The sequence below is a fragment of the Trypanosoma equiperdum genome, assembly GCF_001457755.1.
Source record: "Trypanosoma equiperdum strain OVI genome assembly, contig: ctg_351, whole genome shotgun sequence".
NCBI classification, from domain to species: domain Eukaryota; phylum Euglenozoa; class Kinetoplastea; order Trypanosomatida; family Trypanosomatidae; genus Trypanosoma; species Trypanosoma equiperdum.
The window spans coordinates 56015-70845 of NW_027124256.1; the positions used below are offsets into that span (position 1 = coordinate 56015).

The window sequence follows — 14831 nt, forward strand, 5'->3', positions numbered from 1 at the left end:
TCGCTTTCGTGACATTCCGTAAGGGCTGAGAACGCATTCCCACCGCATGTTGAGCTCTCTGAACCTGTGCCCCATATTCCGAGCTATCTCTATGACTCTTTCTCCAACCCCCTCTTTTCTCTCGGCGATGATGGTTGTGGTGTTGTTGTTTTTTTTTTACTCTTTTCCCCCTATCACTCTCTTAGAGTCACTCACTTCATCCCCCCCTTCCTCGGTCGTCCAGCAAAAATACAGCTTGTTTGCAGTATCGACTGCACGCTACACAGCATGTGGGATTTACTCTCGCCAGTAAGTAAGCTGGCGCGTGTGGTAGAAGGGGGATGATGGTCAGTGCCTTCCCCTTTGTTTTGTTTCTTGTTTCGTTTCAGTCTTTTTCGGTTTTCTTTTCACTCCTTCGTTCCAGCAGTTGCATGTCTAAATAGGCTGATGCCGACGAAAATGGGCGAGGGAAGCAATCGAACGGGAAAGTGAAAAAAATATATAATAAAGGAGGAAGGGAAGCAAATGGAGTGGAATGGGACATGCAGGGTAAAAAGAAGGAAAGCTAAAGAGAAAATAATACGAGATCCGAGCGGAGATAATTTTGGAGTTCCCTGTGTGGCTGTTGCTACCTCGAATCGTTTGTTTGGTCTTTGTGGAAGGCTTCTCCCCCGATTTTCTTACAGTTGTATCGACCAAGCTAATCTCCCGTGGATGGTTATTCAACTGCGTGCGACAACGATCCGTCTCCCGCTCCGATAGCTCGGTAACGGCAGTGTGCGAGGTTGAGGGATGAAGGGGATGAGCTTTTACTAGTGGCATACTGATATTAACAGTGAGGGGCCCATAGGGTACGGATGTTTGAGTGGTGAAAGGGAGGAGGGTAGATGAGACTAAAGCAACATCCGTGCTAAGTAAGGTAGATGGTGGTAGTCGGAGGTGTGGTCCGTTATTTCTCGCTCCCCTGACAACGACGTTCTATCAACGTACAGAGCATATATATTAACACAGTATTTACTGAGCGGTAAGGCGGAACATAGGGTGGGGACACACCAACTTAGTACTCTACTGCATAGTGCACGATGTATGTGTGTGTGTGTGTTCTGGCAGGTCTACATCACAATTCCGCTGTGAGCTCTTGCTCTCTTTTCCCATTTTAGGGGGTTTGCCTTTACTGCATACTGATAAGGATAGAAGGAACTAGGAATGCAAGTAAGGAAACTAGAACCTTTCCCCCTATACCTCGGCGGTCTCGTCTTTTGGTAAAAGACAAGTAGGTGGCACCGTTCACGATAACATCATTCAACGACTTCCCTGTGGGGACCGAAGTATTCCTTGATTGGTGGCTCCTGGGGATCGTAACTGGAAGGGGACGGAAATGGAGATAAAGTTGCACGCGGTGTTAGCTCCTTCTGCCAGAGTAACTGGAAGAACTTCACCCTTCGTGTTGCGTGAAAAGAATTGCCGGTGGCCACTGCCTCCCTAAAGCAACACCCGGTAGCCGGTGTCAGGACACGATCATTCGGATAACGTCTTGCTTATATTTTCCATTGGAAAAAGGTTAGTCGAGATACATGATGTGGGGTAAGGCAGGCGTTACATGGGACCTGCGCTACGCACACGGAAACGTTTTGTTTTTTTTTCATTTCTTCACTGGGATGTTTCCCTAACAACGCGCGAAACACTTAGTTCTCCTTGCGCCAGAGCCATTTCTTTCCTCTTTCCCCCGATCTTTGCTTGCTTTAACCCCCTTTTATCCTCACAACACACACGGATGTGCGCATAACAAACTCACTCGAGTTTGTCGTATCCAGTTTGTTTTAACTGGAAGTCAGTTAGCCGCTTCGACTGTATTTTTTTTTTTAAAGGGAGACCCTTACACGTATCGGGAACTAAAGGTACAGGCGCCTCAGGAGGTGGCGCTACAGACAGAGGAACGGCGCCTTTGTTTTGTCGATAAAGTGACGGGTTTACCATTTGAAAGGGAGAGAAGGCACCGAAATAAATATTTTATATTTATCGGGTTTGAAAAAACTCTGCCGCTCGTTCCCTACGCCGAGCGAGCAGCACAGCTGTCGAATCGCGGCGTGAGTTGTCTGCGGTGCAGAAGGTGGTGCGTGGAAAGGGAAGCGCACTAACGTGAGGAGGGAGACCTGTACTCCGCCACGAGTATGAAGTGTGCTTGCGCAAAAAGGAGGAGGGGAAATGCATTCTTCATGGCACTAAGCCCCCCAGGCACTTTTTTAAATGTTTTAGCCATTATTGTTGTGTTTACGGTTTTGCCCGTACTTGCTTCAGCTGCCGAAAATGGGGTTGTAGTTGGTAACCTGGACGGTACCCGCAGAATCACCACAGGTGATATTCAAAACGGATTCGATGGAGGTAAGAACTACATGAAACCATGTGTCGAGTATGATTATCATGGACACAACTACGTCTTGATTGTCGAGATGGGCTCATTTGCGGATCACCTCATTCCCCTTCCTGGGGTCACCTTGTGCAACCTCCTCACTAACATGAACGCCACGCGGAACTACGTGTACGCCCCGCGAGACCCGCGTGATCCCGCATGGGATGGTTACACACGCGTGGTGTCCGAACCGCTAGACACCGGTGTCCTTGGTGGCTCAGGTGAAGGATACACGGAGGAAAGTGGTGGGAGGACGCTCTCGTTCTGGGGAGATAACAACGATGATACGAGTCATACCGGCGGGTGCTGCGCTTTGACGCCTGGTGAGCCTGCAGCATGGGGGCGGCCCTATCGACTAGTGTTCGTTCCAACAAAACCGGCGTTGTACCTCGCTTGGAGGTTCAAACCAACCGTTGCGGTTGTCAATGGTCCAGTTGTATTTGAAGTGAACGTGTGGAACAGACACAGCGAGCCGTATCAAGGAAATGTGACGTTCCGTATCACAGCAAACGGTAACACCACCATCGCGGAGAGCCCAACAGGTCGTTATACACATTACGCCGGCCCCCCAGCGGAAGGTGCTAGGGAGTATGTAATTGTCGTGGAAGTTGTGAATGGGCCTGAAACCGCGAACGCGAAAATACTGAAAGCTGTTTTGAATGTTGTTGGGCGGCTTCCAGCCGACGTGTCAGCATACCCTGACGCACTTGTCCCGCGTCTGCTGCATTTTGGTGAAGCGGGCACGGCAATACGTGCAGTGGAAAGATCAACTGCCCTCGAAAGGGATTGGTTCGCTCCCACTGTCGTTGGCGGTGAGGCACAAATTCGACCGCAGGTCGGCAGCAGGAGTATGGTGCGCATTGACAGCGAGCACTTCTTGCAGGATGTGTGGCGGGAGTTGGCCGCAGACGATGGTGTGTTTGTAGCGAAGGTGCCGCACAGAAGTTTGCAATTCTACGCTTTTTCTCTTTATAGTGCTGCGACCCAGCGTGTCACTGTGCGATATGGTTTCGATGCCACAGCGGTGGTGTATGTCGACGGTAAACGCTTCACTCCACGGAGTGCCGACCCATCGAATGAAAGTTCGTTTGACGTCTCTCTAACTGAAGGCTTCCACCAGGTGTTTATCAAGTTGTTTTTTGATCAATATAGTGTCAATAACCGAACTGAGTTGCTCGCTACATCCAAGTTTTGGATGCGTGTTGTTGGCACTGCTGTTGGCTACTCTCTCAGGGGTGTACCGCGTATGGAAGGCGCAGCTTATGAGCTGATGGACGACCTACACGTTTCCAAATTTCTCCATCTTGGAAAAGAGTGGGTAGACTTCGTTTACGGTGGTTTCGATGGGAGTGTTGTTGATGTGCTGCGAGTTTTTCCCCAGCCTGGGAGAAAGGTAGGAAACCTTACGTGGACAACACTAACATCCCCCGACGGGAAAATACCGGTGTATGGAGTGAATCTCCACAAAGGGAAAGGGTCGGCTGTGTCATACATTGCCTTTTCCCTTCACAACGGCCGTAACAGCTTCGCGTCGGTTTGCTGGACTTTTGTCACTGAAGGTGAAACGGACTTATTTTTGGACAGCACGCCTGCTTATTCCCGAGGAAATGGTACGGAAAGAAAGCAAGAGAGTGTTACAACTTACCTGTCACCGGGGTGGCATTCAATTATTCTCCGCACCGTTGCTATCAATGGTCATTCTTGGTTCCTTTCATTTAAAATCCACCTTGGAAGCTGCGAGGTTAAGGGTGTCAACGCACTCGGTAACGATCTTCCGCCTTACCTCACTCCCGTGCAGGCGGAAGCACCGGTGCTGACTCTGATGAGACTTGTTAAGAAAGAATCGACTGTAGGAGCAATTCCACACGATCTGGAGGCCGAAATGTCGCCTAGTGCTCAGCTGACAGACTTTCCTTTGGATTCGCGCCCTAGCTCCATGATCCTATCTACGGAGAGTGTCTGGGTGCTTGGTGAGAGGCGCCAGTACGAGTGGGTGGCGGAGAGAAGTACAAATGGTCTCTGGAGGGGCGAGAGTATTTGTGGAAGCTTCAACCAGTATAGGGCACTTGCGCTGTACGCAGCGGAGGAGATGAAAGTGGGGATACGTGTGGCTTCCCATGCAGATCATGGATTGTGGGTGGATGGTCTATTCGTTGGTTCGTCCTCATCGTCTTCCGTAGGGCACTATCTTTACCAGGTTAGGTTGGCGAGGGGCTGGAATCGATTAATACTAAAATTGAACACGACGGGTAAATCACGTGTCTTTCATGCTGCACGGGGTAAAATAACGTGGGAGAGTGCACAGAACACTTGCAGGAAGAAAAACGGTATGCAACTTTGCTCACTATCCGAGATATGCCCACTCGGCGTCGCCCCGAGAGAGGCAGCATCCACCCCACAAAAATCCTTCTGGGTTCCTGTAAATTCCGCAGAAAATGGGTGGGCCCAAATTACCGTAAAACGCGGCAACAAAACACTGCTCTGCCATGCGTGGCGTAAGGACGATGGAAGGTGGAGTCCAGCGAAGGACCCCCACAATCGCCACCTAGGCCAGCTGGCTGTGGCATGTTGCGGCGGCACTCCAGCGCCACCTATGTGGCTAAGCGTCATCCCGCCCAACCGTGCACGCGGCAGGGTTGGTTATACGTACGACTTCCCCCCGGCCCCCGACCGTGTCGTCGTGAAGATGCCAGAAGGAGTCACACGGTCCACACCCATCGTAGGTGATTTACAAGGAGGTGTTCCGGCAAGCAGCACTAAAAACGACGCTAGGTATCGTACTGGTGGATTGACTTTCGTACGAGAGTCCTGGAGCCTACTCACGAGGGGGAAAGCAACCGCCTTGCCAAATGGGAGTTCAGAGATACTGGTCAACCGGGTTGCTTGCCTGGCCTATTCCCCATGCAGCCTCTCTGTGAAAGGTGTGAAGGATGGGTGGTATTTTTCTCTTTTACGCACTGACACCGACGAGTCGATGGTGGAAAGATTTTTGCAAGGAGAATACGCCAAGATTCAGAGGCCATCATTGAGTTTTTCTGGTGTGCTCCCAGTTGCTCAGAAGAACGCGGTGGTTGTCCCTCCCCTCAATATTGGGTCATTCTACATGATAGCCTACAACCCTAACATGACCGGCACGCTTGCTGCAACTCGTTTGGAGTATCGCACTCTGTCGATAACACCAAAGGAGGTGGTGGGAACGCAAGCATCTGCATTTAAGGCAGAGGGAAGTGCACTGGAACTCGGTGACGCCGTTTTGATCCCAACAGGCAACCCTAACTCCCCAGCTGACTGTGGCACACACAAATGCCATCAAGAGTTTTCCCGCAGCACCGATGGCGTTGCTGTCATATACTCTAACGTGTCTTTCCCCTTTACCCAGGATTTATACGGCTACAACGGTAGCATCAGTTGTCTGTGTGTCTGTCTTTCGTGTTCCCTGCCACCGTATACAGCTGCAACAGTGCGTGTTGAATCGTCAAAGGTTGTGGGGTTTCCTATAAATATCACAGTGACGCTTCCACCGGCGCCGGCGGACGATATTGTGGCGGCCATTCGACCGCGGATGGTGCGTGACGGTGTCGTGGCTCAATTCTACGGACGGTTTGATCCCCGGAAGGGATACGCTGTTAACTTTACGTCCTCGGGAACACCCAGACCGGATTGCACGAAACCATTTTGTTCCGTGCTGAGCATAACAGAGGAACTTCTAACGTGTGAGGTACACGTGAATACCCCTCTGGCGTGCAACTGGACGGCCGTGGTTTCAAGCGGGGGTAAAGCCGTGCCGTTTTCCAGTGGTTCCTTCACAACGCTCCAGGTTCACCCATCTCCACCGTCGGTGGAATACGTGACGGGATCCTGCGCCTCTATCAGCGCGTGGTGTGTGAATGACACCAAGTTGACACTACATGGCAATAACTTCAACCCAGTTGGCGCTGAATACAACCGGGTAATTGTTGGAGATGATACATCAGATGCAGCCGTCTTGTGTGATGTACTGAGCGCGAGTGCGAGCACCATCACCTGCACACTTAAGGTACTGCAGAGCAAAGGGGAGGAAATATATCCTATTGGCATTGAAACTAGATTCTCGGAAGATGAATGGGGAGAACGGCAGGAGGCGGGGTACCTCGTCGTGGGAGGAGGTGCTTTTGTTGGGGGATGGACAGAGGACCCCGTGCACCGATCAGTTTGGGGTAAAAACTCTCAAGTTTTCGTGGTCTGTTCTTTTATCGGTGTGGTTGTAATATTTGCTATTGCAGCGATTGTATTTTCCAGGATGCACGCAACGTCCTCAGATATCGACGTGGCTCTTGTAGAAGATGATGGGATGGGGCATGCGGGATCAACAGAGACGGAGGAGCGCACTCATGAGGATACCATTTCCCGTTTTCGCGACAGTGTCGCCACTCCCCCGGGGGAGCGGGCGTGAGATATAAGAGGGTTGCACTTCTTCATGGCATTGAAAGGAAACGAGAAACCCCGTTAACTCTTGCACGAATAACGGGATTTCTGCTTGTTAATATCAAAAGTATTTTGATCGGGTTGGAAGCCGCTTTTCACGACGAGAAAGTGCTTGTGGATAATTTCTAAGGGGGCTATCACATTATTTCCAAATAGTTTTCTACTATTAGACGGACACCTACCGAAGAGCTCCCATCGGAGGGCTTGTTATTGTAAGAGACACGAATTCACACTCAGTTTATAACATTTCCTCTTACCTCGGGGACCTTCTCCCTTCTTCAACCTAATTCACCACCAACTTGGGGAGGTCTCCGTGGTATTTTGCACAATTACCTTCATCCTAGTTTTTGTCTAAATGGTCTCCTGTTGCTTTTTGATGTTTCTTTGCAGATACCTTTTTTTCCACTTTCCCTTAGCCCGATGTAGTGATCACGGGTGCTGACGAGGGCAAGTTCTGTGCGCCCTTGAAGGGGAGTTAACCTTCTGAGAGTTGCAAAGGCAGGGGCAAATAGTGGTGGAAAGGATTTTAAACAGAGCACTCTATATATATATATATAATATCAACGGTTGTTGTTGTTATTGTTGTCACTATTATTGCTCTTCGCTGCCTGCGAAGGGTAAAATGTATTCGGATCTCATGCAAAGTCTCTACTTTCTCCCCCTCTTTTATCTTCTTCCACATGCCCCCGCCGTCCGTGGGGCTTCTTGTAATGTTTGATGTCAGGGTAGTTGCCAACCCACCTGGGATGTCATGGGTGGAAGACAAGTCACGAGACCTTGAATCGCTGAGGAAACGTCTGAAAGAGTGCGGGCACGACGCGGAATCCCTCACCATCGTTGGCCGAAAACTGCACGAAATAGCAGAGCAGGCGCACCGTAAAGGAGAATGGGGCACGCTGGGCGTCGAGAGCGGAAGCGGTAGGGATGAGGAGCAGGCCTTCCAGCTCTTCACGCATGCGGGCGAGCTACTCATGCGGACAGTGATTAGTATTCTTGAGTCTTTCACGCAGCACGAAATTCATGCGGCTACTAGAGTAAGAATAGAAAAGGAAGAGGTGGATATCATTGAAACTCTGATGCGAGCAGCGAACACCGACAAGACGTGCAGTGCGCTGAGCACTCTACACTGTCGGTGGCGCCGCGTCTACGCCGCTTCCCGCGCGTGGCGTTGGTGCGAGGCTCACGTAACGCTTACTTCAGATTACAAACCTGATTTGTGCAGTGGCGGCCTCTACGACATGCTGCCTATGACAGAGTGGTGGTGGATGCCCGAAACCGTGAGCGCTATGACCCCACCAAAGGCGGAGGCTACATCGTCCATGTGCTCTGACAATGATGATGGATGGTTGCTTTTTGAAGACCTTTTCTTGTCCACCACAGCACCACAAAGTTCAGAGTGCAAACGCCAGTTGCACGACGCGGAAACAGTCACTGCTTTTTTGAATGAACTTAATTCCACCGTCGACCTCTTTTCTCGCCGCATTCCGGCAGGGTACGATGAGCTGCGAAGGCTTTATATTGGCAAGGCTGACATCCAACTGCAACAGGCCCGACTGTTTTCGCACTTGTCTTTTGTGAAGGGAGTACCGGGGAGCTACCAGAACGCAACTGATGGCAAAACTGTGGTGAGCGGGGGTGTGAATGGTTGCCACAAGCTTTTGTGGATAAGCCGCGAGGGTCTCTCAACCTCCATGCGCTGCCTTATCGATGCCCTTACGGCTGCGCAAATAGCGGTTGCACAATTCAACGCGCCGTGTGACGATTTGACTCGCCGAATTCGTTTGGCAATGTTTGGTGTGGGGCTATCGTCGGATGGGGAAGGTGATACCCCGCACAGTGCTTGTACACCCTTGCTGCATCCGTCTGTTGAACCGAGCAGCAACAGGTGGCGCATCAAACACGGTGTTGGGCTTATTGCTACAAACCATATCATGGAGGGCGCAGTAGTTGTGAAGGACAGGTCGCTGCTGCTTGTTGGCCAAGTGTCACCACAAAAGCGGAAGCAGGAGCGGGTCACTGACATTGTGGAGGCCCCGGACGGTGAAAATGCTGCCGTGGTGAACGGGGCCTTAGAACTGTTTCTTCGCGGGGGCTTCGTCCATAAGGATGAGTTAGCAACCTCCTCCATTGTCAAAGCTTTGCGAGTTGGGAAGCTCCTCGGTGACCCTGTTGAGGCACCTGATATGCATTCGGCGTTACACTTACTTGCAATGATGCCTTTCTCGGGTGAAAGTGGGATGCACCCAACTCAAGGCGCGGGAAGGGAAAATGTGGACTATGAGGCAGCCATTGCACGTGATCTAGCCGACCTCATGTGCTGCTGGCGACGGTGTTCTGTTCCGCTTGAAGCACCACAAGATTTCAGAGCCACTCCGAAGGCCGAAGTGCTTACCCCATGCCGCGCCCTCCTTCCGTTGGTTTCGTTGATCAACCACAGCTGTAAGCCTAATGCCATAATTTTGCCCCTGTGCAGCGAAGAATCACAAGGCAGCAGCTCCTTCGGAGAGGGGAAGGGTGATGTCTGTGTTATTGCCCTCCGCGACATTGAGCCCGGTGAGGAAATTACTGTATCGTATCTTTCCTCAGTACTAATTCCGAAAACTCTAAAGGACGAGCAAAACGGTTTCTGTTGCTGCTGCTCTTTCTGCAAGTCAAGCACCGCGCTTTTGGAGGGTGTTATATGTCCTGAGTGCAGGCAGCTAATATATGACCCCGAGGATGCACAAAAAAATTGTGATAAGTATCAAGGTAGTGCGGGTCGGCAACCCACAAGGGGGGTTCACACGTATCCTTGCGTATTGGTGGACCTTTCGCTTCCCAAGGGTCAGCGGTCCTACGAGCATGCTAGCGACTGTTCACGAGCAGATTCAGACACTTACGAGTCGCTCTCGAGACGTATCCTGCAAGGATATGCAAACGCAGTGGACAAAGCATGTGAAGAATTTGAAAGTACTAGCACGTTTGGGGGCGTTGGCGCGAGTGCTTGCGAGGTTGAGGTTGAAGCCGGTACAGTTGGATCGAGTGAGGAGGTACAGGGGATTGAGGTTGACGGGATGGAGGAAGGGAGTGATGACGATGATAATGGCGCGGGAGAAGATCGACTAGCGCAAACGGCTTTGCGACGCCTGATGGACTTAGACTCGTTTGCCTGTGCGCTACCCACAACACATTATATCCGCCTGCAGACAAGGCTGGAGTGTTTGGCGCTATCTCTTCGCTCCCAGTTGACAACCCACGACAGTCATATGCTTCTGCTGCTTTGCGAGGAACTGCTTGAAGACTTGCGACAGATTCTACCACCAAACCATCCACTGCTAACGGGGGTTCGGCTCCAGTATGCCCTTGCGCGGAGTCGTCATTTCGCTGAAAGCGCTGATAGCAGTCACACCACTGAAAAACATGATCATGGCTGCTGTGGTGGTGTGCGTGAGTGTGCAGCCACGCTGTCTTTGCCGTTTTTGAGAGACGGCATGATTCGTGAATGCATTGTACACTCCTTCCAGGAGTTTTACACAACCGTTGGTTGGAAGCACGAAGGGTGCACTCAAAGAGAACTTCTCAGTAGCTTCCTTGAGGAGTACGCCGTGGAGTTACTCATGTGTGGAATAGAGAGCATAGACCATATGACTTTACTGTCGCTCGTGTACGATGCGTCGCAAGAAGCCAGTGTGGGGCTGTAGGCCCTATACGTTAATTTTTTCGGCGTGACAATCGACATATCGCACGATTTATTTTATTATCCCGTTTTGTCCTTCGTATTCGCTCGTTCTGCTTCACTTTTGGAGCCTCAACTTTTTTTTTCTATTCCTGTTTGTTGGTGGCTGTAGAGGGCCCTGGCGGCTACAAACTGCAAGGTTTCCCGCGATCATACACCTCCTTCTAAAATTGGTGTTTCCTTCAGCCACGAATATTGGGCAGCTGAGTTTTCTGCCTTGTTCCGGATTTTTCAAAGCCGCTGCGGTTCCGCACAGAAAATTTAGCACAGCATAAACAAATGCAGGCCCAACACTATCATCTGTGGGAACGCTGCAGGGAGTTTGTGAGAGTGGCTTGCGCAGGCCGTGACAGCTCACACGGCCTGGCGCACATGGAAAAGGTTACTGAGAGCGCTATACTGATACTGTGCATGCAGAACCAAGTAGCAGCAACAGATATGCATACAACTCTCTCCAGGGTCATCCTCGTGGCTATGCTACACGACGTAGCAGATCACAAATACGACTCCGACGGTACGTTAAGGCACCGTGTTGAGGCGTTTATTAAAGAGGAACGAAACGCAACCATTGAAACGGCTGAGTCACATGCCTACGCGCTGCAAACCATAGAGGCAGTGTCCTTCTCTGCAGAAAAACAACGTGGCAAACGTTGGTTTACCTCGGTGCTTCCAACCGAATGGCTGCGTGTTCGTGATATTGTTAGTGATGCGGACAAACTTGAGGCGATCGGGTACGCTGGACTACTTAGGTGCTTGGAGTATACCTCGCACCTTTTATTGCCGCGGGGGAAGACAACGGAAGGGGAACAACATATGAAGGAGGGAGGTGAGGGTCGACCACATTGGAGTCGCGAGTTTGAGCGTCAGTGCCTGCAAAATGTGAGGGAACATTTTGAGGAAAAATTAAACCTTCTTCCCACCGAGTACATAGTAACAGAGCCTGGAAGGTTTTTAGCGCTACCTCGGCGGGCCGAGATGGTGGAGGCACTACATCAGTGGGAAGAAAATGGTCTTCCACCTTTATCGTGAAAAATAAAGTTCCGTGTTCCTTCGTCTCGGAAGGTCGTGAGCCTCATATATCTCTCCCGCAAACAGGCACGTATATATAAAGCGTGAAAACTGGCATGCAGCATTGATCGAACATTTGTAAAACACACGATGAATCTGCTTTTTCTGCATTCTCTTTCTTAATGATTTTGGGTGCGTATTACATATTTAGAAGGAGCACTTTTGTGTTGCGTAAAACGTGGCTCTAGCCACATGCTGTAAGACCAAGGAAACGCCTTTTTCGTCCGACGACTGGCAATAAGGCTACTCAGAGGCGTGCAGAAGTGCCGTACATAAAATACTTATTCTGAGAGAAAAAAAAGGTGTAAAAAGCGGGAGGAAAATTAACTTTTACCGTGACATTAACAAGGTCAAAAGGCAGCAGCAGCGATGAATGTTGCAGAGTTGCTGAAAAACAGAGTGGAGGAAGTGGCAGCTTTTTCCACGTTACTCTTCCGAAAAAGGCCACGTGATGATGGCGTCGATAGCAGAGGAGGTGCTGACGTTGATGATACAGGAGAGCAGGGAAGCAGCTGTGGCCTTCCTAAGCGCCCGGCAGTTCCTCTTCACCGCCGACCATCGTCCTCAAACGTGCCACTGTGCAACATGAAGCGGCATATGCACGACAGAATGCGGCATGCTTCTCGTGATCCCCGGCGGCAAAGCACAAGGGAAGCTATCATGCTCAGTGCATGCACTAAAAAGCCCAAGAAACGGTTATTCACGTATTCACAATGGTGTTCACTGTTGAGAAGAAGGCGAAGAGTGGCTTTGAGGCGTCGCCCCACTACTCGTCGGCGGTTGTTGCGCCGTATTTTTGCGTTACGGTATGGTAAGTATCAGAAACCACTCTGCAACTGCGCGATGCCTAATCATGGAACCATTCTCACAGGAGCTGTCCCCGGTAGAACTTCGATTTTATGGCTACCATCCCATTGGTACATGCGTCGGCGGTTTCATTACTGTGTGGAAAAGGCAAAGGTCTCCCCCTGTCCAAACCCAGAACCCGATCTGGCCATTGTAGGTGGAGGCAGCGGTAGAGGTACGCCTTCCTGCACCGTCACACTGAGAATCGCCGTGCCCCTTAAATGTCAGAGGAAGCAACACCGAATATTACAGCGTTGGGTCGCGAGATTGCCCACTTTTGTTTCCTCACAGATGACTTCAAAAGTTGTGAGACAGCACAGGGGCAAGTTAACGGCTGTCCCACCACCCATGTGCTTCGTTGCTGAAAGGTCTCACATGTGCGTGTGGCGCCTGCAGCAGCTGAACATGGAGAGGCGTTTTTCGCCAGAGGAGCTAATGAATCTACTAATAATGCGTACGAATGAAAACCCGCCGGCCATGGGTTACACTAAAAGTTTTCGCCTTAGCAAAACAACCCCGGATCCCACCGGCGGAACATGGCAAACCAACGGCTGTAGTGTCTACTACGGCTACGTGTGGTCTGCCGCCGCCAAAGCCGCTGGTTACCCGTTCCCACAGGATGCTTGCACGGTACAATCAAACCCTGTAGTTGCTGTGACACTGGTGCTTGTGCGCGATGGAAAAGTGGGAAGAGGAGATACATACTACTTGATTGCGCCTTGTCCAGTGTATTTCGGCCCACAAGCGCGGCGACACCTCAGCTTCTGTCTCATTTCGCACTGGAATCCATGCCCGGCGGTGGGTTTTCTGAGTTCCATGTTAGAGGTCTGGTGTTGTGCTGGGGCAGCCGCACAGGAATGTGGTGAAAAAGCGGTTCTGCCCAGCCATTCATGGGTGCGGCAGCGAGTAGACAAGGCAATGATGAGATGGCACTCTGCAACAGCTGGGAAGAGCGAGAGTAGCGAGTTTTTGGAGGCTGAAAATTCAAATGTTTTTCTTTCAACTAAGTCATCATCCCTGACGCCAACAAAAAGGGCGTTAGGAGGCGTCAAGGTGTTTACTTTCCCATCGTTTCCGCCATTTACGGACATTGTTGACTGTACCAGTTTTCCCATCCACCAATGTGTGGTGACAGTACTTGCGGTTTCTGTACGCCGCATTCGTAATGCTGACGCCCTTGGTAGTAGTAGGACGTGCAACACGTGGTCGTACCGCGCCTGCCACTTCCAGCTTTCGAGGCATTTGTTCTCCAGTGTCGTGTCACCAGTTGCGGCCACGTGGAGGCAATGGTGTGACGATTCTGAAGAGGTTGCCGGGACCGTGGGGCTATGCAGGAGTAATGGTTACGCATACTCCGCACGGGCGATCGGCGAAGAGGAACGAGAAACTTTGCAACTACTCTCCGGGTGCTACGCGTTGTTCGGCAGGGAAAGTGCACGGAATGTCTGGCGCAATTCGGGGGTGGCACGTCTGTACCATTCGCCCTCCAATGCCCACCAACGTGTCCTTTTGAAATTTTCGGCAAGAGGGGGGCGGCAACATCAGGAAGTGGGAGGTGCACTTTTGCTTTTGAAACCGAAGGATCAGGAAGAGAGTGGTGCAACTCTGTGCGTCACCATTCCGGAGCTTACGCGCATCGGCACCATTGCTACAGCCCCATTTTTTTCTATGCGTTTTGGTTGTTGCCTTGCCTACGCGTGGGTTTGGGACCACGCTGGCTGGAAGTCTCTAATTTCTGATCATTGCAGGCGGGCGGTGAGTGGCTCTAGAAGCAGTCAACGTGGGGATGTTGTGAATGAGGGCAGTGTGGAGGATCCCAACAGCAAAAATACTGAGTGTTGTTTCGTGTGCAGTAACAATGGTCTTCTTGCCTTACTACCGTATCTGCGAGAAGTTCCCACGTCATGCAAAGGAGGTCGGACAACAGTACCTGGCAAGACGAAGCGGGGAAAGGTAACCACTGCAATGAAGATGAAAAAATGGAAAGAAGTGCAATCTAAATTATGCGACATTGATGTCTGCACTCCGGTTGATATTGTCAGACTCACTGCCAGAAGCTAACATGAAGGCGGGGTGTGTGGAGTTGGGCTAAAAAAAACCGGTTGTCGAAAGAGCCCTTCACAAGCATGAATTTGCGGCACTGGATTGGTGTGATGGTGCGTCCCTATCTAAATGGCACTAACTTTTTCACTTATAACCTCTACCCAGGTCGAAGGATGTCACAGGAAAATTAGGCACCACGGAACTGTGCGCGGTTGGAGGATCAAAACGGTGCTGTTTCTTTTGGTCGTACGTCGCTTTCTTTCCACGACAAAAGCGGCTTTCGACTGGTGTTCCCCCCCCCCCCCC

At 50.9% G+C, this 14831-nt stretch overlaps 3 protein-coding genes and 1 pseudogene across 4 annotated transcripts; all 4 read left to right on the forward strand.

Moving 5' to 3' along the window:
• Positions 1-2150: 2150 nt before the first annotated feature.
• TEOVI_000134600:pseudogene lies at positions 2151-6821 on the forward strand (annotated as a pseudogene). Its single transcript has one exon. A coding segment is annotated over exon 1 (4671 nt).
• Positions 6822-7599: 778 nt separating this feature from the next.
• On the forward strand, positions 7600-10533 carry TEOVI_000134700 (SET domain containing protein, putative; the record flags this gene model as incomplete). The annotated part of the gene is made up of 1 exon (XM_067224582.1): positions 7600-10533. The coding sequence occupies one exon, from the start codon at positions 7600-7602 to the stop codon at positions 10531-10533; it is 2934 nt and encodes a 977-aa protein (XP_067080683.1).
• A 314-nt stretch (positions 10534-10847) lies between these two features.
• Positions 10848-11597, forward strand: TEOVI_000134800 (uncharacterized protein; the record flags this gene model as incomplete). The annotated part of the gene is made up of 1 exon (XM_067224583.1): positions 10848-11597. The coding sequence occupies one exon, from the start codon at positions 10848-10850 to the stop codon at positions 11595-11597; it is 750 nt and encodes a 249-aa protein (XP_067080684.1).
• Positions 11598-12005: 408 nt separating this feature from the next.
• TEOVI_000134900 (uncharacterized protein) lies at positions 12006-14543 on the forward strand (the record flags this gene model as incomplete). Its single annotated transcript, XM_067224584.1, has 1 exon — positions 12006-14543. The coding sequence occupies one exon, from the start codon at positions 12006-12008 to the stop codon at positions 14541-14543; it is 2538 nt and encodes an 845-aa protein (XP_067080685.1).
• Positions 14544-14831: the final 288 nt, after the last annotated feature.